Source organism: Chionomys nivalis, chromosome 22 (genome assembly GCF_950005125.1).
Source record: "Chionomys nivalis chromosome 22, mChiNiv1.1, whole genome shotgun sequence".
NCBI classification, from domain to species: domain Eukaryota; kingdom Metazoa; phylum Chordata; class Mammalia; order Rodentia; family Cricetidae; genus Chionomys; species Chionomys nivalis.
In genome coordinates, this window is record NC_080107.1 from 48,859,626 (window position 1) to 48,885,657 (window position 26,032).

The following is a 26,032-nucleotide window of genomic DNA, read 5'->3' on the forward strand; positions in this document are numbered from 1 at the left end:
GGCGGGGAGGGATGATGACACAGGACACACAAACCTCGTCCTGGAACGGGGAGAGGGGACTACTCACCTGTGCCTTCACTAGGGCTCTGCCCATAAACAAAGGAGAGAAAGATGTCTCTTAGGATGACAGTACAACCTAGGAATGATGGCCCTGGGGCTCTGGTTTTATATTTTAACAGACTTGTACAGAAAAGGATCTAGAAACAAAAATGCAAAGGATTTTTTGGCTCTTAGAGTTGGGACTGGGGATATACAGAGATACATGGGACTGAGGGGTGGCTACCTGGAATGGATCAGTCAGGAGATGTCAACAGGGTAACTATGAGAACTGGAGTTTGCAATACCAACCCATGTAAAAGTCACACGGGGGGCTGGAGAGATGGCTTAGCGGTTAAGAGCACTGACTGTTCTTCCAGAGGTCCCAAGTTCAATTTCCAGCAACCACATGGTGGCTCACAACCATCTATAATCAGATATGATGCCTTCTTCTGGCCTGCAGGCAGGACACTGTATACATAAATAAATATATCTTTTGAAAAAAAAAGTCACACGGATGTGGAATCTAGCTCAGTGCACGGGTGATGGAGATGGGGGAATCCCCCCAGCAAGCTGAGTAGACACAGGCTGACACAGCAAGTTCCAGGTTCAGTGAGAGACACTGAACAATACATAAGGTGGAAAGCAATCAAGGATAGAAGAGTGTACCTGGGCACTGAATGTACTCACATGTGTGTATACACATGTACACTCACCCACAATGCTCCCCCACACACAAACATGCAAACACACATGCATACCACACATAAATACATGTGAATAAATACATAATGGCAGTAGTGTTTTTAACTGTTCCTCTGCTTTGCTAGCACCTGTCTCATTTCGGGGGGGGGTCAATGAGCTCTTACATCTTTTATAATAGGAAAAATAGCAATTGTAAACTTTACTTGATGAGGTGAGGAGTTAAAAATCTGCTGAACTAAAACTTGAGAAAATCCTATGAACAAACTGGTGCCCAGCTAAACATCCAAAGCAATGACAGCCCTAGCCTAAGGAAAAGCAGTCCCCAGGGGTGCCCAGTTCATACCTGCTGTTTCAGGAGGACCTGCCCACAGCTCAAAGCTGAGTTTGGCAGACACAGCAGTGGGGTGAGGGGGGAGAGGGCAGGAAACCCTGCAGACATTCTGGGGGCAACTTCTGGCTGACTCTGTCAAGTTCAAAGTCCTTCAGGCATGGCAGCTTGCGCAGGTCAGACTGCAGAAGCCTCATATTCTCAATCAGACAAGACGGGGGGCCCCCAGGAGGCAGAAACAGATCCCGCAGGAGGTGCACCAGGTGACGTTAGTTAAGAGCCGGGCTGCCCCGTCTGGAGTCATGAACTCTTTGGCTGCTTTTGTCTCACTTCATAATTTTGGTTTCTGAGTGGCGAGCTTAAGTCAGCCACAGACTTTTCTGTTGGAATGTCTGATGTTTCTCCAGGAAAATGCATGGCTCGGTCCTGGAGACAGAGCATTTATTTCTACCAGTCTCAGGGTTGGTTTCTCTCACACAGGCACAGGACACCTCAGCCCTCCCCATCCCTGGTGACCTGCCTGCAGACTCCCCTTTGCTCTTTCCTCAGACAAGTCTTCCCTACCTGGGCTGCTACCCTCCCTAGCACAGCTTCACACTAGGCTGGTCTTGTTATCTGGACTTTGGCTGAAGGACCCGCCACAGCACAGCCTCCATGAAACCAGACAGAGCTGGGATTTTTGGAGTAATTTGGATCTGAGTTCAAGTCCTGACTCTGCTGCTCACATACATCATTCCCAAGTCATACTTTCTCATTCCACCTCATCAAAATGTGGAAACACTAGCAGGCAGTCTCCACAGGGTTATCTGTAAGGACTGATAAAACACAGAAGACTCGTCTACAGGGAGAGTCGACTCCGGACCTTTTACAAAAGCGGTAGACAGACCGACAACAACAAGCATTATGAGGACATGGGCAGCATGGAATCCTGCTGGCACTGTACCTGGCATGGTCACTGTGGACAATGGGGTGTCAGCACAGGATTTAGCAGTTCCTCTCCTAGATACATACTCAAGAGAACTGAAAACACAAAATCATGTACATGAACTAAGTCACAGAATGATGGGAACGACACAAATGTCCACTGACTAATGTCACTGCGCAGTTATCCACAGTGGAATATTACTGGGTCACAAAAGGCATGAAGTACTGATGTAACACACCATGAAAACACCATACTAAGTAAAACAAACAGTCACAAATGCCCACACATTGTGTGATCGTAACTCTTAACATATTCCAAAGGAGACAATCCTTAGGGAAAGAAAGGAAGGCCATGGTAGTTGTTGGGGGCAGGGAAGGGGGAAAGCAGGAGGTTGAGAGGCAGGGGAAGCAGAAACAACTATCTAAGATTAGATATTGGTGATTGTTAGGTAAGTCACCCACTGAACAGTGCACCCCAAAGAAGAAGCCACAGCACGTGTACTGTGTCTCAATAGAGAACGTAGCACAAGACAGCACATGGCAGACACTCATCTCTGGCCCTCAACTCAAAGGTCCTATTTTATCTAGCGAGCACTTTCCCGAGCATCTAACCCAAAGTCTTATTAATATGTACTCAGATATTTGCCAACTGGCTGCATGAATCATTAAGAAAATGGAACACGGACAATGCAAGACTGGTCCTGGCATGGCATGGCAGGGACCACGGGCAGCTTTCCTCATTCAGTGCTCAGGTGTCGGCCAAAGCAGCCTCAGAGAAGATTGCCTCTTGGGCTAGGCAGGGTAGAAGAAAGCAGAGTCTCAGTCCCAGCAGACATGGTGGAGGTGCAGCAGTGTGCCTGGCCTGATGAAGCTCCTCCTGGGGGAACAGCAATCACACAGAAGCCAGCTCCTGGGACTCAGGAGAGAGAGGCTGCCAGAGGGGCCGGCCAGGTCTAGAATGGCCCGGATTTTACCACACCCGGATGGCCAGGTCAGGGCTCTGCCCCGGGCCTCCATAGAGCTGTGAGGAACAGCCTGGTGGCCTAGAGAGTTCCTCATGGCTGATGGATATGCAAGGGGAGGGTCATTCTTCTTGGTCAAGGAGCGTCTGGGGACTCTAAAGGCGGAGGTAAAGACCGGTCGCTCAACCACAGCATGGAGCTACAAAGGCTGTCACAGCTACATCTAGCAAAACTTGAAAACTTTAAGCAAAAAACAAGAGATCTTTGCTTTAATAAAAGGAATTATTAAAGAAATAGACATGTGTACAAGGATCCCAATAAATTTTACTTCACTAAAATAAAAAAAGAATTGTGTGCTCATGTGTGCTTGAATGACAGCCAAATAATGACCTCGTATGTTACCCCTCCATTTCCACTCTTGAAATAGGGTCTCTCACTGGCCTGGAACTAGCCACGGTCTCTCATTGGCCTGGAACTAGCCACGGTCTCTCACTGGCTGGAACGAGCCACGGTCTCTCACTGGCCTGGAACTAGTCACGGTCTCTCACTGGCTGGAACTATCCATGGTCTCTCACTGGCCTGGAACTAGCCACGGTCTCTCACTGGCCTGGAACTAGCCACGGTCTCTCACTGGCCTGGAACTAGCCACGGTCTCTCACTGGCCTGGAACTAGCCACGTAGGCTGACCTGGCTAGCCGGAGCTCAGGGATCTGCCTACCTCTGCCTCCCCAGCACCAGGCTTAAATGGGTGTAACCACCACAACCAGCATTTTAATTTTTTTTTTTAAGATGGCATTTGAAGATCAAACTCAAGTCCTCATGCTCACTGACTGTACTGTCTCCCAGCCCTACAACCAAACCCTCAGACTACAGGAGCACACATGCTCACTGACTGTACTGTCTCCCAGCCCTACAACCAAACCCTCAGACTACAGGAGCATACACGCTCACTGACTGTACTGTCTCCCAGCCCTACAACCAAACCCTCAGACTACAGGAGCACACATGCAGGCAGTTTTCTTTCAACTCAACACAGAAGGAGTCACTAGAAAAGAAGAGGTCTCAGTTGAGAAAACACCCAGATCAGATTGGGCTGTAGGGCATTTTCTTAATTAGTGATTGATGGAAGAGGGCCCAGTCCATTGTGTGTGGGGCTATCCCTGGGCTGGTGATCCTTTGTTCTATAAAAAAGCAATCTGACAAGATCAAAAACGCTGATGATAATTTATGCTGGAGAGGTTGTGGGCAAAGGGAACCCTTCTGCAATTGCTGGTGGGAATGCAAGCTGGTACAGCCTCTCTGGATGTCAGTGTGGAGATTTCTCAGAAAATTAGGAAACAACCTTCCTCAAGACCCAGTAATACTTTTGGGTATATATCCAAAGGATGCTCAATTGTGCCACAAGGACATGTGTTCAACTATGTTCATAGCAGCTTTGTCTGTCATAGCCAGAACTTGGAAACAACCTAAATGTCCCTCGACTGAAGAATGGATAAAGAAAATGTGGTACATTTACACAATGGAGTACTACACAGCAGAAAAAAGTAATGGCATCTTGAAACTCGCAGGCAAATGAATGGATCTAGAAAACATCAGATTGAGTGAGGTAACCAGACCCAGAAAGACAATTATCATATGTACTTACTCATAAGTGGTTTTTAAACATAAAGCAAAGAAAACCAGCCTACAAATCACAATCCCAGAGAACCTAGACAACAATGAGAACCCTAAGAGAGACATACATGGATCTAATCTACATGGGAAGTAGAAAAAGACAAGATCTCCTGAGTAAATTGGGAGCATGGAGACCTTGGGAGAGGGCTGAAGGGAAGGGGAGAGGCAGGGAGGGGAGGAGAGAAAAATGTACAGCTCAATAAAAATCAAGAAAAAAAAGCAGGCTGAGTAAGACATATGGAACAAGCCAGCAAGCATGTTTCCTCCATGGCCTCTGCATCAGCTCCTGCCTCCAGGTTCCTGCCCTGCTTGAGTTCCTGTCCTGCCTTCTTTCAATGATGGACTATGATGTGGAAGTGTAAGCCAAGTAAATAAAGCCTCCAGAACTGTCAGGACCAGAAAGACCCTGTCTCAAATAACAAACAAGAAACAAAACAAAAATCAGACAATAGACATAGAAAAGAAAAGGATTCATATACTAACCGACTGTGCACAAGGAATAGAGAGACACCCAGTTAAACTGTAACTTCAGACAACAACTTCTAACTTGTTGCCTGAAAAGTCACCTTGTGTAAGATATGGAAGTGGATGTGGGGAGAAGAGTCAGGGCCAGCTTTGGGTGGGATATGGGGGGCCCTGCAGGGACCCCAGGCTCTGTGGGTGCCAGCAGGTCCTGAGAGGGTACTAGCAGGATGTCTGCGTTGGAGGCTGGAACTAAAGAGAGAGAAATGAGGCTGAGCCATCGTCATCTATCACTGAGCATCCCGTGGACGACTAGTCTCTCGGGCAAGGGAAAACACAGTCAGCCACTAGGGAGAAGGCAGCTGTCTGACACAGCTTTCAGTCTGTATAGTTGGACTGGGACAGGAGACAGGAGCTGTAGGAGCCGAGTCGGAGCCTGAACTGCCCCCACTGCAAAGGGGAGACCAGGAAAACAGAGCAGCAAATAGGGAGAAATGGGAGATCTGAGACAGGACCACAGGAGAGTTGTGAAGACCTGAGCCAATACTGTAAATATTAGAGCAATGAGCTCTGACACAAGCTACAAGGTAATGCCCACAGTGAGGAGGCAGTGAGGGTTAAACAAAAACCCATGGCAGAAACCCCAGAATCCCTTTTCTCCTAGTGGGAGAACTATGGGTGCTCTTCTTACTTTCCGGGATCTTTTTAGTCTGGATTCCAGGTGAGCACACTAGGGAAGAAGACAGAGGTGAGCTGAGGTGGAGAGCAAGGACTAGACACCTGTGAGTGGGACTAGCATGGGGGATGGGGCTGACACCCAGTGGATACCCCAGGGAAGGGACAGCAGGGACACTAGTGTATCCACTTGTCCAGGGGGCAGCAGCAAGATTTTGTGTCCAGGAGGTGGTAAAGGAGGTGGAGACTAGGGGCTGGAGAGATAGCTCAACAGTTAGGAGCACTGGCTGCCCTTCCATAGGTCTTGGGTTTGATTCCTAGCACCCACATGGTGATTCACAACCATCTGCAACTCTAGTCCCAGAGGCTCCAATGCCCTCTTCTGACCTCTGTGGGTACCAGGCACACATGAGGTACACACAGGCACAGATGTAGGCAAAACACCCATAACATGAAATAAAATATATTTTTAAAAGTGCGACTGAGGAGTTGGCTCAGTGGTTAAGCATTGCTCTGATATGATTCCTGGTACCCACATAATTAGCTCACAACCATCTTTCACTCTAGTTCTAGGGGATCCAGTGCCCTCTTCTGACTTCCATGGGCACCAGTCATATACATGGTATACATAAATCCATGTAAACACTCAATATACATAAAATAAATCTAAAAAAGTTTTTTAAAAGTAATAATGCATTTATCTTTATTTTTTAAAAAGGAGGAGAGGGAGGGAAGGAGGGAAAGAGGAAGAGAGAGAGAGAGAGAGAGAGAGAGAGAGAGAGAGAGACTGAGACTGGCAGGGAGACTCACCAGTGAAACTCGGGCAGGAAAGTACAAGTGAGACATACCTGGAGGAGTGACCTGGGACAGAAGAGGGACGGAGGGAGGGAGAGAGGGAGGGAGGGAGGAAGGGAGGGAGGGAGGGAGGGAGGGAGGGAGGGAGGGAGGGAGGGAGGGAGGGAGGGGACCAGATCCTTTGCCAGTTCTCCACTCTCGGACCCTTCTGGCTGGGAATGGAAGTTCACACAGGCAGAGACTATGCCAACTCACTTCCCAACTGATTTCTAGAGCCCAGCCTGGGACCTGCACAAGGTGGCCCTGAATATATCACTCTACTTAGGCATGCAGCCAGCCCCTTCCAGAGCTTGGCAGAATCCCCCTTGAGCCGGGAGGGTGGTGGTCAACGGAGTCTACATTCACAAGTCACGTGTGCTGCTCACTGTCGATCCCCAAAGCCTTTAGATATCTAGATGGCTTCCAGAGAAGAAGGAAACTCTGCCATCAATCAAGCCAAACCAACCAACTCTAGGGAGGTCTAGTCATTGGACAATTGAATACAACCAAAGCAGCTGTGAAAACCATGTGGCTAGGATGAACGGGAGGCCACACCCCTAAGTGATTTTAGCTTCGGCTTTGCACATCCCTCCCTAGGCTTGGAAAGGAGTCTGGTGTGGGTGCTGGCATAGCCCCTCCCTTGCACCCTTGTGCTGCTTGTCTCTGCCCAGCTCTCTAGTTAGACCACCTGGGGGGCGAAAGCCCATCAACTCTGGCCTTGGGCTTCTTGTGGGCTTAAATAAAGAGGCCCTGAAGAAAGCCCACAAGAGAAGGCAGCAAGAGGTAAGCAAAGGGAATTAAGAGAAACTGAACTCATGAGTCACACGCAATGACAGCGAGCAAGAAAGCCAAGGAGATGAACTGGCGCTGACTGAGTCACTCTTCTTATTCACTCTATTACTCGGCTCTCAAATCACATTGCCAGCTGTAATTGCATTTCAATTCATGTTTAACACACACATAACTTAGCTGGGTGCTGGCATCCAATATCCCAGACACAGAAAGGCAGAACGGAAAAGAGCCAGCTAATTCAGTGAGCATTCTTCACGGGTCTGGTGGAGCCAATGTGTACCCAGGCACTGTGCTGAGTGCGGGTGGTGCAGTGATGTGAAGGACACAGTTCCCTAGTCTGTAGGGCCTGCTGCACGGAGACAGCACGGCTGCATGGGGAGAGGAGTGGTGTGTGCGTGGGCAAGGCCATACAGGTACAAGGGGCAGAGCATGGCAGAGGAGTTCCGTGGAGTTCAATCAGGTAGGAGTAAGGGCAACTCTTAGAGGCCAGTGAAGCCTATCTAGTTGATAAACATCTACCCAGTGCTAGGTGCTGGAATTTCTCTAGAAAGCTAAACAATAAATTTGCCTTGAAGTGAAAGCCAGACAGCCAGGACCCATTCTGGATGGTTGCTGATTGGGGGCTATGGATGGGGGAGACTTGCCAGTCGTGGGTCAGGAGGGATGGGGGGAGGTTGAGAGTGGAGCTGTGGGAAGCTAGAAAGATAGTCCTTATCACTGAGTAGCAGAGAGCAGAGTGGCTGGGGACTCGCCACAGTTTCAAAGTGTCATAGAGACTTTGCAAACTCATCATTCTAAATGATGACCTGAAGGGCAACAAGGCGGGGAATGAGAAACAGTGGGGAAATAGAATGAAGTTCTTGGGCTACACATGAACATCAACTTAAAGTCAAAACAAAACAAAAACACAGCTTTCTCCTAAGCAAAATGTAGCAAAAAATAACCAATAACCACTTGAATACACTGCAGGAATCCAGTTATGCAGAAGTGAGGCCATTGCCAGCACCAAGCCTACTTTCTGAAACAACCTGATCCCTATGTTTTTGTCAAAGCTTTGGGAAAGTCTGGATGATGTGTGACACACCTGTTCCTTCGCAGGTGAAGAAACTGTAGCAGTCAGGGCTCTCTGGGGGACCAAAACTGATAGAATATATACGTGTGTGTGTACATATACATACACATAGACATACATACACATATACATACACACATACATATATACATACACACACACACTAGAATGGCTTACAGGCTGTGGTCCAGCTAGTCCAACATTGGTATCAAGTAACAGTATGTCTAAGGATCCAGTCCACAAGGCTGGATGTCTCAGCTGGTTCTTCAGTAGACACTGGATTCCCAAAGAAGAAGAAAAAAAGATCTATTATCTATCACCATGCACAAAACTCAAGTCCAAATGGATCAAAGAACTCAACATAAAGCCAACCACACTGAACCTTCATAGAAGAGAAAGTGGGAAGTACACTTGAACACATTGGCACAGGAGGCCTCTTCCTAAATATAACCCCAGCATAACAGACACTGAGAGAAATAATTAATAAACAGGTCCTCCTGAGACTGAGAAGCTTATGTAAAGCAAAGGACATGGTCAACAAGACAAAACAGCAGCCTACAGAAGGGGAAAAAAATCTTCACCAACCCATCAGACAGAGGACAGATTTCCAAAATATACAAAGAACTCAAGAAATTGGTCATTAAAAGATCCACATAATCCAATAAAAAAATGGAGTATAGACCTAAACAGAGAACTCTCAACAAAGGAATCTAAAATGGCTAAAAGACACTTAAGGAAATGTTCAACATCCTCAGCCATCAGAGAAATGCAAATCAAAACAACTCTGAGATTCCATCTTACATCTGTAAGAATGGCCAAGATTAAAAACACTGATGACAACTTATGCTGGAGAGGTTGTGGGGAAAAGGGAACACTTTTGCATTGCTGTTGGGAATGCAAGCTGGTACAGCCCCATTGGATGTCAGTGTGGTGATTTCTCAGAAAATTAGGAAACAACCTTCCTCAAGACCCAGTAATACCACTTTTGGGTATATATCCAAAGGATGCTCAATCGTGCCACAAGGACATGTGTTCAACTATGTTCATAGCAGCTTTGTCTGTCATAGCCAGAACTTGGAAACAACCTAAATGCCCCTCAACCGAAAAATGGGTAAAGAAAATGTGGTACATTTACACAATAGAGTACTACACAGCAGAAGAAAGTAACAACATCTTGAAATTCACAAGCAAATGTATGGATCTAGAAAACATCATATTGAGTGAGGTAACCAGACCCAGGAAGACAATTATCACATGTACTCACTCATAAGTGGTTTTTAAACATAAAGCAAAGAAAACCAGCTTGCAAACCACAATCTCAGAGAACCTAGACAACAATGAGGTCACTAAGAGAGACTTACATAGAGCTAATCTACATGGGAAGTAGAAAAAGACAAGATCTCCTGAGTAAATTGGGAGCAAGGGGACCATGGGAAAGGGCTGAAGGGGAGGGAAGAGGCAGGGAGGGTAGCAGAGAAAAATGTAGAGCTCAATAAAATCAATTAAAAAAATAAAAAAAAGAAAGGTGGCTGAGCAAATCAGGGGAAGCAGGTAAGTGCTCAGCACTCCTCCATGGTCTCTGCTCCCTTAGCACCCCTGATGATGGACTGTCACCACTAAATAAACATTCTCCTCCTAGAAGCTTTTGGTCAAAGTGTTTACCACAGCAACACAAAGTAACTAGGACACTTGGTTAAAATGTGACCTGTGCTACAGGGTATATGTGACTTAGGCTTCATGACAGGAGACAGAGGCACTGGATGGGGGTGTGGTCAGTGTCTCTGAGATAGGCCCTGGGGTCGACTGGGAGTGGAGTTTAGGTTTGTCTCCCCCACCCCGCAGTACTCTTATCTGGCTCTGACTGCCTTGGTTGTCTTGATTACCTGGAAGGCCTGAGGTTCTGCACACAGACTACAGGACAGAACAAATAGAGCCTGCAGTCTATGCGTAGCCTGGGATTTGCAGATGGTTTCATATCATGGGCCACAGAGAACACACACAACCCATAAATGTTAAAAGTATCAGCTATCAGGTCTACAAGAGAAGGCGGCCAACACTTACTCTGGGTTCTCTGGCCACATAGAACCAAGCAAGTTGTCAATAGTGTTCACGTCTAAAAATTCCCCAAATGTAAAAACAAAATAGCACACAATGAATCAAAACACCGATCAAGGGAAAAATAAAAGGGTATTAGTTTGGTGAGTAAATTAAAATTCTCCATGACACGATCCCATGTGGGGAAGGAGTGCGACCAGTGCTGAGTGTGGGAGGAAATTCTTACCAGAATGCTGTGTGTGCTGGGGGAGGGGCAGTGCCAAGTCAGTGGACAGAACTCCCCCTTAGATACCGGGCTACTGAGTCTAAAAACGATAAGAAGAAAACAATAAAACAGAAAAGAGAAAAAAGAAAAATTAATGAAACTAAGAGCTGGAGCTTTGAGAAAATAAAATTGACAAACTCTAGACATTCTGAGGAGGGGGAAAAACAAAAAGCAGAGATGACATCAATTATCATTATTGGGAATTAAAGAGAAATAAACAGCAGATCTTATAAAAACTAAAAACAAAATAAGATAACATTATGAAGAATTTCTTGCCTGGACACTAGAAAACCTGATTGATTGGAAATGTCTCGTTAGACATAAATTACTGATAGCCATCAAGAACAGCTAACACATGGGCTATAGAGACGGCTCAGCAATTAACAGCCCTGGTGCTTTTGCAGAGAACCCAATTTAGTTCCCAGAACTCATATTAGGAGGCTCACAACTGCTTCTAACTCCAGTTCAGGGGGCGGGGCTTTGATGCCCTGCAGCCAGCTACGTGTACATACACATTCAGGCCCCCACACAAGTACTCTAAAAATTATGTATCATATATATAATATATATATATTATATATATATATATATAGAGAGAGAGAGAGAGAGAGAGAGAGAGAGTAGATTCTTTCTTCTATTTAACAACAACAAAAAAAGTGTTACAAACTATTTAATGTGCCTGTGTATCTATGGATCGATCTATCTTGGAGGACTAGGGGTTGAACCCAGGGCTCTGTACGTGCTAGGCAAGAGTTCTACCAATGAGATACACTCTTAACATATTACAAACCTTTCTTTATCCTAACCCAGAGAGTTTCCAATGGTAAATTCTACAATCATTTAAAGAAAAAAAAATACCAGAGTCAGAACGATTCTAAGAACAGAAGCCACACTAAAGGCTTTTCCTCTAAAGTTGGAACAAGGCAAGGAAATCTGAATTCATAACTGTTAGTCAGTAGCATCCTGGACATGCTAGCCAGTGCAATAAGGCAAGAAAAAGAAATTGTAAAAGCATATGTGATAAGGAAAAAATAAAACTTTTCATTCATAGACAACATTGCTGTGTATGTAGGCATTTAAAGAATGATCTTAAAAGTCACAATTTAATAGGAATGCAGATGGCCATCAAGCTACAAAAGTCAACTGTATTCCTATAAAAGAGAATAAAATAAGTAGCATTTTACAAGAGTATAGAAAATATGAGATAACTAAGGATGACTTTGACAAAAGATCTGCACAAATTGCACACTGCAAAAGAAAATGTAACAGAAATTTTAAAAAGTTTAAATACTATATTCACAGACCTAAAGACCCAGAATCATAACATGTCCAATAAATGCAAACTGACCTATATATTTAAAAAGCTCAAACATAATCCCAGCAGAGAATTTGTGAGCACTGATGTAAGGATTCTTAATGTTTATTAAAAATCAAAAGACCGAGGACAATGAAAGGTCCACTGAAGGGAGCAGAGTTGAGGACTGCCCCCTTTCAACAATGACTATAAAGCCAAGGTCACCAAAGGCCTGACAGACAGACAGACGTCACAGCAGTACAATCAGTGTCTACCAAGTAATTGATTTTAGATAACAGGGTTAAGATAATTCACTGAAGAAAGGGTAACTTTCAAAGATTATAACACAACAAACAATAGGCTAACAAGTGACCTTTGACCTACACATTAAACCATACATAAAAATTAACTCAAAGGCTGAGTGGTGGTGGCGCACACCTTTAATCCCAGCAGTCGGGAGACAGAGGCAGGCGGATCTCTGTGAGTTCGAGGCCAAGCTGGTCTTCAAGAGCTAGTTCTAGAACAGGCTCCAAAGCTACAGAGAAACCTTGTCTCAAAAACAAAACAAAACAAACAAACAAAAACAAAAAAAAAACTTAACTCGAATAAGTCACTGCCTTAAACATAAAAGCTACAGCCACTCCAGTTCTTAATATTAAGCACAGGGAGAAAGCATGTTTGCACATGCTCACAGTGGCTTTGCTCTGAACAGCCCAGGCTGGGGACAACTCAAACAGCCACCTCAGGTCAGCTGCACACAGACGGAATGCAGGACAACTCCTTAGACAAGCCAGAACTGCTGACATTCTCTACACTGCGCGGGGGAAGGCTGGGGAGTCGGGGAGGAAGAGAAGAGGGAAGTGATGACCGCCGCACAGACCAGGGCTCCGCTTCACCAAACAGTACACTTCAGATCCAACAGTGGAGAGAATGTCTTCCCTGGGGAGATGGAAACAACATGCACTACACCTTGTAAGGCCACCCCAGGAGCTGCTGAGTTTATTGGACTAACTTCAGACCATGGGCAAAGGATTATTTACAAGCACATGGGATCCAGAGGCAGTCACCCAGGAAGGTCTTCAGCCTTTGCTCTCTAGAGATCATGGTGCCCAGAAAGAAGGGCCATCCTACTTTCAGTGAAATTTCCTTCAGGGAAGAGGAGGAGATAAAGGTAGGATAGGCAGACTTTTCTTTTGGGGACACAAACTCACAAAGAATGACATAGAGACTTAATTTTAATTATGAAAGCTTGGCCAATAGCTTAGGCTTGTTTCTAACTAGCTTTTATAAGTTAAATTCACCCATTTCTATTCATCTATATGCTGCCCCGAGACTCCTTTACCTCATCTGCATACTGTATATCCTGCCTCCCTACTTCCTCCATGTCTGGCTGGTGACTCTGCCTTCTTCTTTCCAGCATCCTCTCTACCCCCAAAATACTGCCTAGCTATTGGCTATTTAGCTTTTTATTAAACCAATCAGAGTGATACTTCTACACAGTGTACAAAAAGTTATTCCACAACAAGGCAGGCCCAGAAAGAAAAAAAACAAGGTCAATGAAAATGAGTAAATATGGATTTCCTCCTCGTGAATTTACTTGATCACATGTGCTGTTGTGGTAAACATGACGCTATGTGGCACAGCATGAAGTGCACATGCAGGAAACACTCAAGAAGACACTGTGTGGTTAATGAAGGTGTGTTGGTTTTGTTTATGCTGCCTTTGTTTAACTCTGTGAAGCTGTGATTTTTTGCTTGTCTAAACAGCTGATGGTCTAATTCATCTAAGAGATGAACGGCCAATAGTGAGGCAGGAGCAAGGAGAGGCGGGGCTGGCAGGCAGGAAGGATAAATAGAAGGAGAACTGAGGAAGAAGAGGAGCAAGAGAACAAGGAGAGGAGGACATCAGGGGCCAGCCACTCAGCTAGCCACGATTCAAGAAGGAAAGTAAGATATACAGAAATAGAAAAAGATAAAAGTCCAGAGGCAAAAAGTAGATGGGTTAATTTAAGTTAACCCAGAAGCAGGAACCTAGAGGCAGGAACTGAAGCAGGGACCAAGGAGGAAAGCAGCTTACTGGCTTGCTCTCCACTGCTTGTTCAGCCCGTTTTCTAATAGAACCCAGGACCACCTCCCCAGGGTGGCATGTCCCACAGAGGGCTTAGCCCTCTCACATCAATCATTAATCAAGAAAATGCCCCACGGGGGCTTGATAGATGTGGCTCGGTGATTAAGAGCACTGGGGGGTGCTCTTCTAGAAGATTCTAGATTCAATTACCAGCACCCACATGGTGGTTCAGAACCATCTGGAACTCCAGCTCTAGGGGATCCAACACCATCCTCTGGCCTCCTGGTACACAGACATGCATGAAGGCAAAATGCCCATACACATAAACTAAAGAGAGAGAGAGAGAGAATGAATATGACCCCAGAGGACGGAAAGAACGCTCAGGGGTTAAGAGCACTTTGCAACGATCCCGTCAAGGACCCAGGCTCACTGCCCAGCACTCACACACAGGGAGCTCACAACTCCTTTAACTCAAGAAGCCTCTCTGCTCTCCACCAACAGCACAGAAATTCATTCAGTCTTTTCTACATACATAGGAACAAAAATAATAAATAAACCCTTAAAAACAAAAAAGAAAGAGGAAATGTCCCACAGGCCAGTCTGATGGAGGCAATTCCTCAATTGAGGGTCCCTCTTCCCAGATGACTCTGGTTTCTGTCAAGATAACAAAAGCTGGCCAGAACATACCTCACATCGATCACTGATTGAGAAAATGCCCACTACCCACACACCAGATACCTGCCAGCCAGACACCACAGCTGTGGCACAAAACCCACAACCATTTACACTAGATGGGCTGCAGTCTGCTTACCTGCCTCTGCCTTGCCCACAGAGGCTGCACCAAAGGCCCTTACCCTGGAGAGCTGCCTTTGCTCTCCAGGTCCCTCCCCACCTGGCTCTGCCCAGCAGTAGGACATGCTTGTTCCTCTTGAGAACCACGAGCCGAAAACCATCTTTTCAAGAGCAACCTGCTCCTGATCCACTGATCACAAATCATTTGATTAGACTCAGGGGCCTGGTTCTGAAACAAGCTGCCATTTCCAAACACACCACGGGCAGAAGTACACACCACACCTGTGCCCCCTCGTCACTTGATCCCTGACAAAGGCTGAAAGTGGTCGCATTTGTTCTTAAAGTGCATATAAATCCATAATTACCTCAAAACTTAAATTTCAATTTAAAAAAGAAAAATTAATTTCTCTGCCGAGTCAAATAATTGAGGTTTTTTTTTACAAGTCTGAACAAAAGTAAACCAGATAATTCTGTGAGCAGAAGGAAGTATCAAGACACTGTCCATCCTCCACACACACAATTGTCTGAGTGAGCCTTTGATCAACCCTGGAATTGCACGGCAAGGTGGGGGGGTGATAGGGGTAGGAGAGGCCAAAAGAGAAGACAGCTCCTCCCCCGCAGCCACAGGAAGCCGCAGTTTCTGACAGACTTCCTGAGGCAGCCTTGCTGGCCTCTTGCACAATGATGGCCACTGTACTCCCGACACCCAGTGTCAAGTGAGTCCTCCTCTCAGGAGCAGGTCTGTGCCCAGACAGTTCACAGGAGTGGCCCAGATTCAAGCCACAGGAAACCTCTTTCCACATTTTCAATAAAACTTGGTTTAAAGTATTTTCTACCAAAACAAAAGAGGGACACCTGTGCCTTCATCAAAACAAGCTCAGCTCTGAAAAGAAACCAGCCTGTGACAGAGGCTGCTTGGAGCCCTCATTTCTTTGCTCAGGAGCAGCCCCTTGCCAGCAGGGTGACACCGAGAGGGACGGGGTAAGCTGTCCCTTATCGCCCACCTGCTACAGGTGTGGCCCAGGAGGAGGAGCACCTGTGGAATGGAGGTCTCCTGCCCTCACAGGGCCTCCTCCCACAACCTGGCCTTTCTAGAGATTTGAGCGGCAGCTCCAATCAGTCCAGGGGAACAAGTGTGGCTCACGTTCCACGTGATGTCTACCACAGGCTTCAGGCAAGCGCTCGCTGCCCTCCTCTGGAGGGTTTTCAGTCCTTGAGCATTCTGGAAACACACAAGCCTTCTTGATCCCGCTTCAGCACTAAACAGAGAGTTTTGTGTTTTGTGGGCTTTCTTTCTTTCTTTTCTTTTATTTTTATTTTTCTGCTTTGGTTAGTGACAATAGGCCTCTCATTTGCAAGTTTCCAATTTTAAGCCTGTGTGTCCTTTTGATCCCTAAGTCACCCAGCCACTGCCCAGAGGAGAGCTGTTCTGTCCCAGCGTAGCCACAGCACCCACAGCACCCACAGCACCCACAGCACCCACAGCACCTACATCCATCCAATGATTCAAACACTGGCGGCTTGGGTGATCCTAAAGACGCCTGGGACATACTGGGCATCTATAGATTATGCAGGACCAGCAGTTTTGAAGAAATGTTTTGTTGCCTAATTAGTTTCAACATTACTGAAAGGAAGGGAGATGAGGGGGGGGGAGCCTAGGGGGAGGAAGGAAGGGAGGGGGGGCAACTCACACACTGCACGGAGGCCACCACCAAGGCCGGCTTCCCAGCACACAGCAGCAGGAAGAAGTGAGAGCCAAACATCGGAAACGGCCCCCAACCATTCTCTGACAGTTGGACATCAGACAGGCCCTGGCCACTTGCACCCTCTCTCCGCTGGAATCTTTCCCGTTTGTGCCCAGGCCAGCTCGACACCTGCCGGCCTTTCTGACGGGAAAGAGCTGCTCCCGATGTCACATCAGGACTCACTCCCACCTCCCTCACTCTTCCCCACACTGAGTCTTCTCACCCCACTTCCCTCTCACTCTGCACCCAGTTTTGCTTCTGAACCTTTTCTACACTTTCTTGAGACCCACCCCAAACTCTGAGGGCAGGTTCCATCAGCCTGTCATTCCGAGACCTGGGCACGTGACAGAAACAGGAGGCTGTTTGTAGAAGACTGCAGAAATGGAGACAGTTAATAAATGATCTCCAGTTCCCTGGTCCATCCAGAGAGAAAGGAAGTCATTAAATTACATTTCTATAAATGAACTGACGGCATTTTTAGCTTCAAGCAACAGCAGTACCTAAAAAGCCTTTCTATGGCAGCCTGCAGCCCGAGGCCAGCGGTGCTTCTGGTGACTAACAGCAGGAAGCTGGTCAGAGTCTCACTGTGTGAGGGAAGGAGGGGGTTAATCCTAGAGAGTGGTCTAGCCTCCAGCAGCCACAGGCTTACTCATCCTCTGGTCAGTTCTTGGAGCCTTCCCAAAACATTCCTGCACTTCTGCTGACTTAATATGGAACTCGAGATGAAAGAACGGGAAGTGCCTCTTCTCACCCTGCCCTCTCCACCTTTCCCCCTTGAACTCATGGCTCTTGGGAATGAGATGTTTATCTCATAAGAGGCCAAAGGCAAGAGAAGAGAGGAATACGCCCCTCTCCCGGAAAGAGCTCTTAGAGGAGCCTAGGGTCGTGTGCGGCCTGGGTAATTACAGGCACGCTAGCTCCAGCCTCTTGCCCTGCTCACCTTCCACTAAAATGCATGGTACGACACGATGGTGAAATGTGCTTATTAATTTCACTCATTTGACACCATGCTCTCCTGCCCTGAGCTAGATGTTAGAAGAAAATGACAGGGATAGATTGTGCCCCTGTCAGCCTTCAGGAGACTTCCAGAAAGTCAAACTACCAAAGGTCATCTGGAGCCCACTAGCCAAGTGGTCTGAGTGACCCCAAAGGGGCAGCCAGAATGCTACAGATACTGATAGACAGAGAAGAGCAGGAAGATGTGAGACCCGGGCCCAGGGCTTGAGCCTCCTGCAATCCACGCAATGGGCCTGGACGGTCTACCAGCAGATCAGATCAAGCCCTTCCTGATGCATCATGTGCATCTCAGACCCAATTCATCAAAACACACTTCGGCTTCTCCCATCAGGGGCATTTCGATTAGCTTCCCCAGGAGTTCTAAGGGACAAAGTCATACCTAATGATTCTACTTCATGGAAAGACACACATTCTAACTGGGCTTTGAAGACAGGGGACAGGCCACATGCAAATCTTTGTCCAAAAAAAAAAAAAAAAAGCGCCTGCTCTCATCCTGAGCTTCTCACTCACTCGGGAAGGGGAGTTTTTGCTTTCCTGGGTTTTCTTTGTTGTTGTTTTTAATGGGCTTCTCTTTCTGTAGCGAGGACCTGAGGTAGACTGACCAAAGAGGTTCTCAGTGGGGACTGATTTTGTTCACCACCCTTCCCCAGGGAACATCTAGAAACATCTGGGGTGTTCTTCACCTCAACTAAGTAAAGGTCAAGGGTGCTGCACATAGACTCTGAGGCACAGGACAGGCCCATGACAAAGAGTTACCTGATTATTGGCCCCAACAATGGGGAGCCCTGCACAGGCTCCAGCTATGGCCAAGGACAGCATGCTCAGAACATTCACACTGCTGGGATAATACAAGACAACCCCAAGGTCTTCCCTAACTCCTTTTCATGAAGCATCAAAACTAGAAGTGACTTTAGACATCAATGGGTCTAATTAAAGGGTGGAAAATAACCCAAAGCCAGTTATGGCCAAGGTCAGGAAATCTTCCCACACCCCATGACCCCCAAAGCAGGACACTCATGGCTGCCTCCTCTGGCTGTGACTTTCCTCTTTTGGTCACTCTAGTTCTTCCACCCAGGGACAGGTTCTTAGACAGAGAGCAGAGCCGACAAGCTGGCTCTGGGTCTTACCACATCATAGCCTGTCGGGGCTCGGTTCCGGGAAGCCACCACCCCGACTCCTGTGATGGGGTCCATCGGTGTCTCTGGTAAGGCTTCTGAGAGCTCTTTGACTTCAGGCATGGTGGCTTGGTCCTGGTTTGGAAAAGGAAACAGAGAGCACAAAATTCAAACTCGGCATTTAACGTGAATGAGGGCAGCCCCGCAGACAGAATTCTGCCGCTGTCCACATTCTTCACCAGGGCCTTATCTGACCCTGAACTCAGATTAAGAATTCACTCACTACGCCTCAAGCCTTTAGCTTGGAATGCTGAGGGCTCCTGTCTGCTCCCAGGAGGTAATTTCAATTCAAACCCCAAAGTACATTACCTTATAGTCCAGGCCGATCTTGAACTCCTGGACCTTATAGTCCAGGCCGGTCTTGAACTCCTGTCTCCTCCCAAGTGCTCATATTACAGGTATGTACATCTAGTTTTATACGGCACTCAGAATGGAACCCAGGGCTTTATGTAGGACAGACAAGCATGTTACCCACTGAACTACCTGCCCAACCCCACATTATTCCTAATTCTACTCCCAACTGTCTGATTTCTGAACAGGGACCAATTCTGGACGAGCCACCCCTAGCAAAGTCTCAAGTGCCCCCATATGGGGCTAGGCTTCCAAACGTACAGCCTATCCAGACAACTAGACATTTAGTAGACAACTTAACGAGCTCCAAAACCACAGAAGGCATTCAGGGCATGGGCACAGGAGGTATGTGGGGCTCTGGACTCCGTATTTACAAGTTAGTGTCTAAACAAGAAATTAAACCTTGGGAGCCCCTGCTTTTCCTCAACTGTAAAATGAAGTCTTGGTCCACTCCCCAGCTGTTGAAAAAACTAAGAGAAAGGATACAAATGAAGGGCCCGGAGAGGACCACGACACACAATAGGTGCAGAAGGGTATAAAAGAAGGACCGGGAGAGGACCATGACACACAGTAGGTGCAGAAGGGTATAAAAGGGCCGGGAGAGGACCATGACACACAGTAGATGCTCAGAAGGATATAAAAGAAGGGCCCAGAGAGGACCATGACACACAGTAGGTGCTCAGAAGGATATAAAAGAAGGGCCCGGAGAGGTCCATGACACACAGTAGGTGCCCAGAAGGATATAAAAGAAGGGCCCGGAGAGGTCCATGACACACAGTAGGTGCCCAGAAGGATATAAAAGAAGGACCCGGAGAGGTCCACGGCACACAGTAGGCGCCCAGAAGGATATAAAAGGGCCCGGAGAGGTCCATGGGACACAGTAGGTACCCAGAAGAAAAGCATGTGGACTGGAAGGCTTAAGAACACATGGGGCCTGGCTTGGGCCAGAACTAGGAGGCACCACTTACTAGAGGTCTGGCCCATTTCTTTGTCTAGTTCAGCCGCCCCTGGGTCAGGAGTGATCCTAATTCTCACTGGTCACTTGGATGAAAAGAAGGGATGTGGAATTACTACTCTGCTGCTCGCTGCTTCTGCGCAGGACCAGCGGAGGAGGCTGGCGCAGCGTAGAGAGGAGCGCAGCAGGCCTGGCTCAGTGTCCCTGCCCCGGAAACCAAATATAAAGAGCAACACCTGATGCAGGACTTTCACTGGGCGGGCGGTGGGAAAAGAACAAATAAATCCCACCTCACTCTACAGCAATTAAGTCCCACTGGCTGCAGTGCTCTCAACGCTGGCTAGTTTCAAAAGCAAACCAAACATCCTGCCTAAGGAGGCAGCAGGAGGCAGGCTCTTATCAAAAGGCACTGGCCACCCCAAGTAAGCCTGCCCCACAAGAACCACCAAAATACTACGCAGGTCACCCATTTAGTCAGCAGAACCCACAAAACACCCCAGAAACAGAGGGTTTGGCAGGGCCTGGCACCCCTACCCTCTTAGCCAAGTTACAGAGTTATATATTATTGGCTTATACCAAAAACAAGCTTCCAACAGCCGAGGGCAGAAGGTGGAGACCATGCCACACCACCATATTCTTTCCTAGTTCCAATTTTCATTGTCTAGCAAGTTTCATCTCTAACAGCATGGGGCTTAGTGCGCTTACACCCAGTAGGTATTAAGCAAATAGTTACCGAGTGATTCCACGTGTGACCCCAATATGGGTTTAGGGTTAAATACCTGCACCTGCCCAATCCAGAGCAAATCACTAAACAAAATGCCTCTGCCCCTGAAATATCCTGTATTATGGGGAACATAAAAACCACAAGGCTGCAGTTTGCAAAATATTGGTACCTGCTGTCGGTTACCAAAAATGTTTTGTAATTAGCAACTCATTAGCAGAATGTACGAATCCTGCCAGTGTTAAATATCATGCTGTGAATTTAATAAAAAACATGTGAAACAAAAAATTTAAATACTACTGCCTTTACTATAAAAGAGAAAGAGGGACAGAGAATGAAAACGAGAAAAAGAAATGAAAAGAAGGAGAAGAAGGATGGAAAGGGGAGGGAGACAGAGAGATGAAGGGAGCAGCACACACAAGGAATATCTCATTGCTGGGAGATGCATGGTCTGGGATGGCAACGCCCTCCACAAGGCATGACGACGACGACAGGGGTTCTCTTATTTGACACATACTGCCAATTGCAGGCGGACGAGTGTACTTGCAAGGGGAAGATACTGCTCCCACAATGCACCCGGGGAGGCACCCAGCAGCAGTTTCCAAAATGGCTGCAGACAGTCTCCAACTAAAACGGACAAAGAGCTAGGCCTCAAAGCGCAGGAACCCAGCCTGCCTAGCCCACAGCAGGTCTGGCCCGGCCGCAGTCATCTCCATGCTCCCCCGACTCTGCCTCTCTCCCCTGGTTGCCGAGTTCCTGTGCCCTGTGGATAAGGGCAGTCTTTGTGCCTCGGAGACAAATGGCTGTTGCAGGGCTGTTCCACTCGACGGTGGGGCATGGCCACCACCAGCCACAGAGCCTCTTAATGAGAAACGCCCAAGATATCCATGGCAGAGGCCATAGCTCAGAGTGGCTTGCCCTGAATTACATATTTCTGACTGCAAATTACTTTTAACAGCATCTCTGCCGTCACTTCGATTGACCTCCTAACAAAAGGCCATTTATCAACTTGCACTCCAAGTTTCCTCAGGCTGCTTGGAGCCTCCTGCTAGAAGGGAAGGCGCAGGAGCAGAACAGCACCCTGCCACCAGGGTCGTGGGCCAGGCCTCTGACAGGAAGAAGAGGGGCCACGAATGTGAGCCTAATAGCGGGAGAGCAAGGGAGCATGTATTTAAGAACATCACTGACCTGCCAGGCAGGAAGTGACAGGGTAAATACAAAAGGCCTCCCTGCAGCAACTCTTGTCCCCCTTAGTGGCTCCTCAATCATGTGAACAAATCCCTGTTAAGTTTGTACAGAACTCTGCAAGGTGGCTGAAACTCACCTCCGAGCAGGAGGGCCCACCAAGCTAGCCTTATTCTGAATAAGGGAAAACTGAGGCTTGTTCCCATAGCCCGGCAGCCGGCAGCCACGCATCCTCCTCAGTCTAGCCTGTGCTGTTTCACTGCACAGAGACCAACATCCTGCCCGAAAGGGAAAGCAGTCTCAACACTAATTATATTTTAAAATGCCAAAGCGCTTCTTTCTCTGGCCATAGCTCAATAAGTCAAGCAAAGGGGAAGAAAGTACAGAAAGATAAAAGTAACCTGGGATTAATTTTCCTCACACCTCAGTTTCGAGATTCAACATTCCCCTCATAAATAATTTACAACAATAAAAATGAGCTAAGGCCATGTTTGTGTAGGACAGAGGTAAATTCAGGCCTAATGAGGGAGATCTGAGCTCGGCACGGGAGGGAATGGGTTGATCTATGGCCTAGTGCGGGCAGGATCCACAGCACACAGGGGCTCCATTACCAAGCACAGCAGCATGGCTAACCTGGAGGAAGGGAGCCAGAGGCAAGCCTGTGATGTCCAGCTACAGCGGCAGAAAGGTGTCCACAGGGAAAGCCAGAGTGCCCCCCTATTGGGGTGACTAGATGGCAGATACTGAACCAATCTGAAACCTAGTGGGTTCTCAACACAGGCCAGGTAAGGAAGTTCAGTGTTGGGTACGTCTGCTCTTGGCCGTGGTGACAGTGACCTTGAGCTCTTCTCCACGTGTAACCTTCCAAGCCATCTGATATTGTCCCCAGTGACTTCTCCTGAGTGGGGGCACACGGTGTCTGTCGGATCATTCCCAGGCTGAGGGCTGCAGAGCCCTGATCCAGGCATCTGTTCCTGTGTTTCCCTGAGAGAACTCTCCGAGGCAAGAGAGCAAGGCAAGAGTGTTTGCACGCACAGCACAAGGTGAGTTGAGTCTGGTCTTTCAAGCGAGGGGAGTCTTCCCCCCTCCACGCCATGCTAGATGTGTTTACAAAGGAAGATGGCCAGGAGGAGGTTTGGCCCCCCCACAGCATGGCACCTCAACAACACTGTCATCCCAGGCTCACAGAGAAATGAGCTTTAACTATGGTGCCCCTTCACAGTGTAGCGGGCAGACGCTACACTGCTCCCTTGTAGCTGATCAAAGAATTACCACAACCATGCACATAATCCCTAAAAGTCAGCAGTTCTGGGTTTAACTGATGCTGCTCATTGTTTCAGAATCAAAGGCTGCCTCCAGCCCCAGTGAAGCGCCTGCAGCACGCTGAAAACTCAGGGGAACTTTGATATCATCTCTGTTTAATTTCCACAGCCTTAGTGAGCCTGGGGTTTATCTCGTTTTATCAACTCCAGTACTGAAATCAAAACCCAGCTAACAACACACTGCCCCTCCACAGAGGCCTTCCAGCAGTGGGGAGAGGGCTGGGGAGTTTAAAGTGTTTTCCAGAGCAAGGACTGCAGGGGGCAGGAGCTGCTGCCTTCAAAGGAGGCCTGGCCTCCCTGCCATCCTGGCCTCCCCGCAGAGAGCATGGGCAAGGGTGCTCAGAAGTAGCGCCAGCACTGCCTGCCAGGTCTAAAAGCATGATCACATATCTTCTGGAAAGAGTAATTTCAAAGTACTGGGGGGAGGGGGGAGAGCAGGTTAAACTGGCTGACTAATTGAAATGGCAAAAATCAGTGGGTTAATTAAGTCCCTGTAGAAGGATGAACTGTGTTCAGCTTGCTTGGAGTCCAAGCTCAAGGGCATCAAAAACACAAACTGTCTACCTGTATCCTGCTGCACAAGGGCAAACTCTTTCCCCAGTGAAGCTGCTACTACAACCAGGTGTCCTCAGACAGGGAGGACTCTGCAACTCTTTCCCAGTGGTAGGGTCTCCGGGACCTCCCAAGCATCAGCACCTTTCTGCAAAGAAGAGAAAAAGGACACAGCCCTATCCTGGGGAAGGTAAACTATGGCTGGACCTCCCCATCACACACCACACCATACAGAACAGAAGTACAAAAACCTGCCCCACATGGAGGCTTCAAGCTGAGACCAGCACCATGCAGCACCCAGGACAGAGCGGGGCCAGCAATCAGGTCCCTGAGAGGGATGGTGCACACTGAGAGGCATCTGCTGGGGAGCCCCATAGAGGACCTGCTCTACCTGACCCTTGGTCTATACACAGCTAAGTTGGTGACCATCAGAAGTCAAGTCCCTGGGCCACTGCTGTTGGACAGTCAAGGCAGCAGGCCACTGACTATGGGGAGGGTTGTTATGATACCAGAAATGATGACAAATATTTTTCTAAGCTCTCCTGGGACACAGAATTTTCCAGCTAGGAAACAAACAATGGTGAGCCCTTCCTTTTCCCCCAGGAAAGCTGAGTTTTTCCTAACAGAAGATTCTGGTACACAAATGCATCATTCCAATCAGACCCTTCTCAGAATTATATTAGTCATCTGAAGACCACATGTAGTTCTCATAAAGCACACGAATGTAGGGTAGAGCTTCCCAGCACTACCCAGACAAAGCTGCTAAAGAACATGCTCTACACAATCCCTGGAACCCAGCTCCACACAGCCCTGGAACCCAGCTCCACACAGCCCTGGAACCCAGCTCCACACAGCCCTGGAACCCAGCTCCACACAGCCCTGGAACCCAGCTCCACACAGCCCTGGAACTCAGCTCTATAGAGCCCTGGAACCCAGCTCTACACAGCCCTGGAACCCAGCTCCACACAGCCCTGGAACCCAGCTCCACACAGCCCTGGAACCCAGCTCCACACAACCCTGGAACCCAGCTCCACACAGCCCTGGAACCCAGCTCCACACAGCCCTGGAACCCAGCTCCACACAGCCCTGGAACCCAGCTCCACACAGCCCTGGAACCCAGCTGGAAGGCAGAATCCACTAGGACACAGGTGAGTCTCATTCTGCCTGGTTTATGATCACAGGAAATCAGGGCTGATCATGTCCATTACCATCGAGTCTAGACTGGTGGTGCCATATTAGAGATCCCAAAGAGAAAAATGCCCAGCAAACATAATCATCCTAGGAGGTCCCAGGAGCAAGGATCTGTTTATGTTTACGTCATAGTATAAATGAGTCATACCGCTGTCTGATGGTCAGCATAAGTGGAGGAGAAGTGCCATGTTACCTTACAGCCCATATCCTTTTTGGCTTTCCCGTTTTGAGTGTTTCTCTAGGACATTCATCAGTCTAATCAGTCCATCTGACAGCTGACAGCTTCCACAAGAGCCTTCCGGTTCTCTCCTAAGACTCAGGGGTGTATCTGGTAACCTATTAGCCGACTTCACCTGCATATCCCATTGACACCCCCAACCTGGCTCACTTCACACAATCTCCCGCCTCCCCGCTAACAGGGCAGACATCTGTGGAGAGCTAGGACGAGGGATATTCTCCTACATCTGGCAGCAGGGGTCTTCTGACTTTCTGATGGCAGCTTGGACGCAGGAGTGCCTCCTGGGTAGCTGCTAATACCGACAGCCCCGAGCCTATACTAGAAACAGACTCCGAGGGCTGCCAGGGACTTGGGCAAGGAGCCTAAGAAGCTGCATTCTCACAGGATCCCAGCTGATCAAACAGCTGGTCACCACCTGCAGTTCAAGAACCCCATTGCAGGTCCTTATTACATGTTTGATAAGAAAATGATGAATGAATAAGACGGAACGAACTTGAAGGTGACCCTCCTTTAAGAAGAATCTCAGAATGGGTTCCCCAGCCTCTCCCTCCCCATCACAGGTGAGCCAAGAGTACTCAGCTTCTCGCTCACCCTACCCTGCCATTCAACATCCCAGACACCCGCCTACCCTGCCATTCAACAT

At 47.8% G+C, this 26,032-nt stretch overlaps 1 protein-coding gene across 3 annotated transcripts in view; it reads right to left on the reverse strand.

Moving 5' to 3' along the window:
* The window catches only part of Mvb12b (multivesicular body subunit 12B), a 150,370-nt gene that overhangs the window by 116,138 nt on the left and 8,200 nt on the right, over positions 1-26,032 (reverse strand). For all 3 annotated transcript variants that reach the window (XM_057755350.1, XM_057755351.1, XM_057755352.1), the window contains exon 2: positions 18,827-18,949. In XM_057755350.1, coding sequence (XP_057611333.1) covers positions 18,827-18,949 — 123 coding nt within the window. The remainder of the gene's footprint in view (positions 1-18,826; positions 18,950-26,032) is intronic.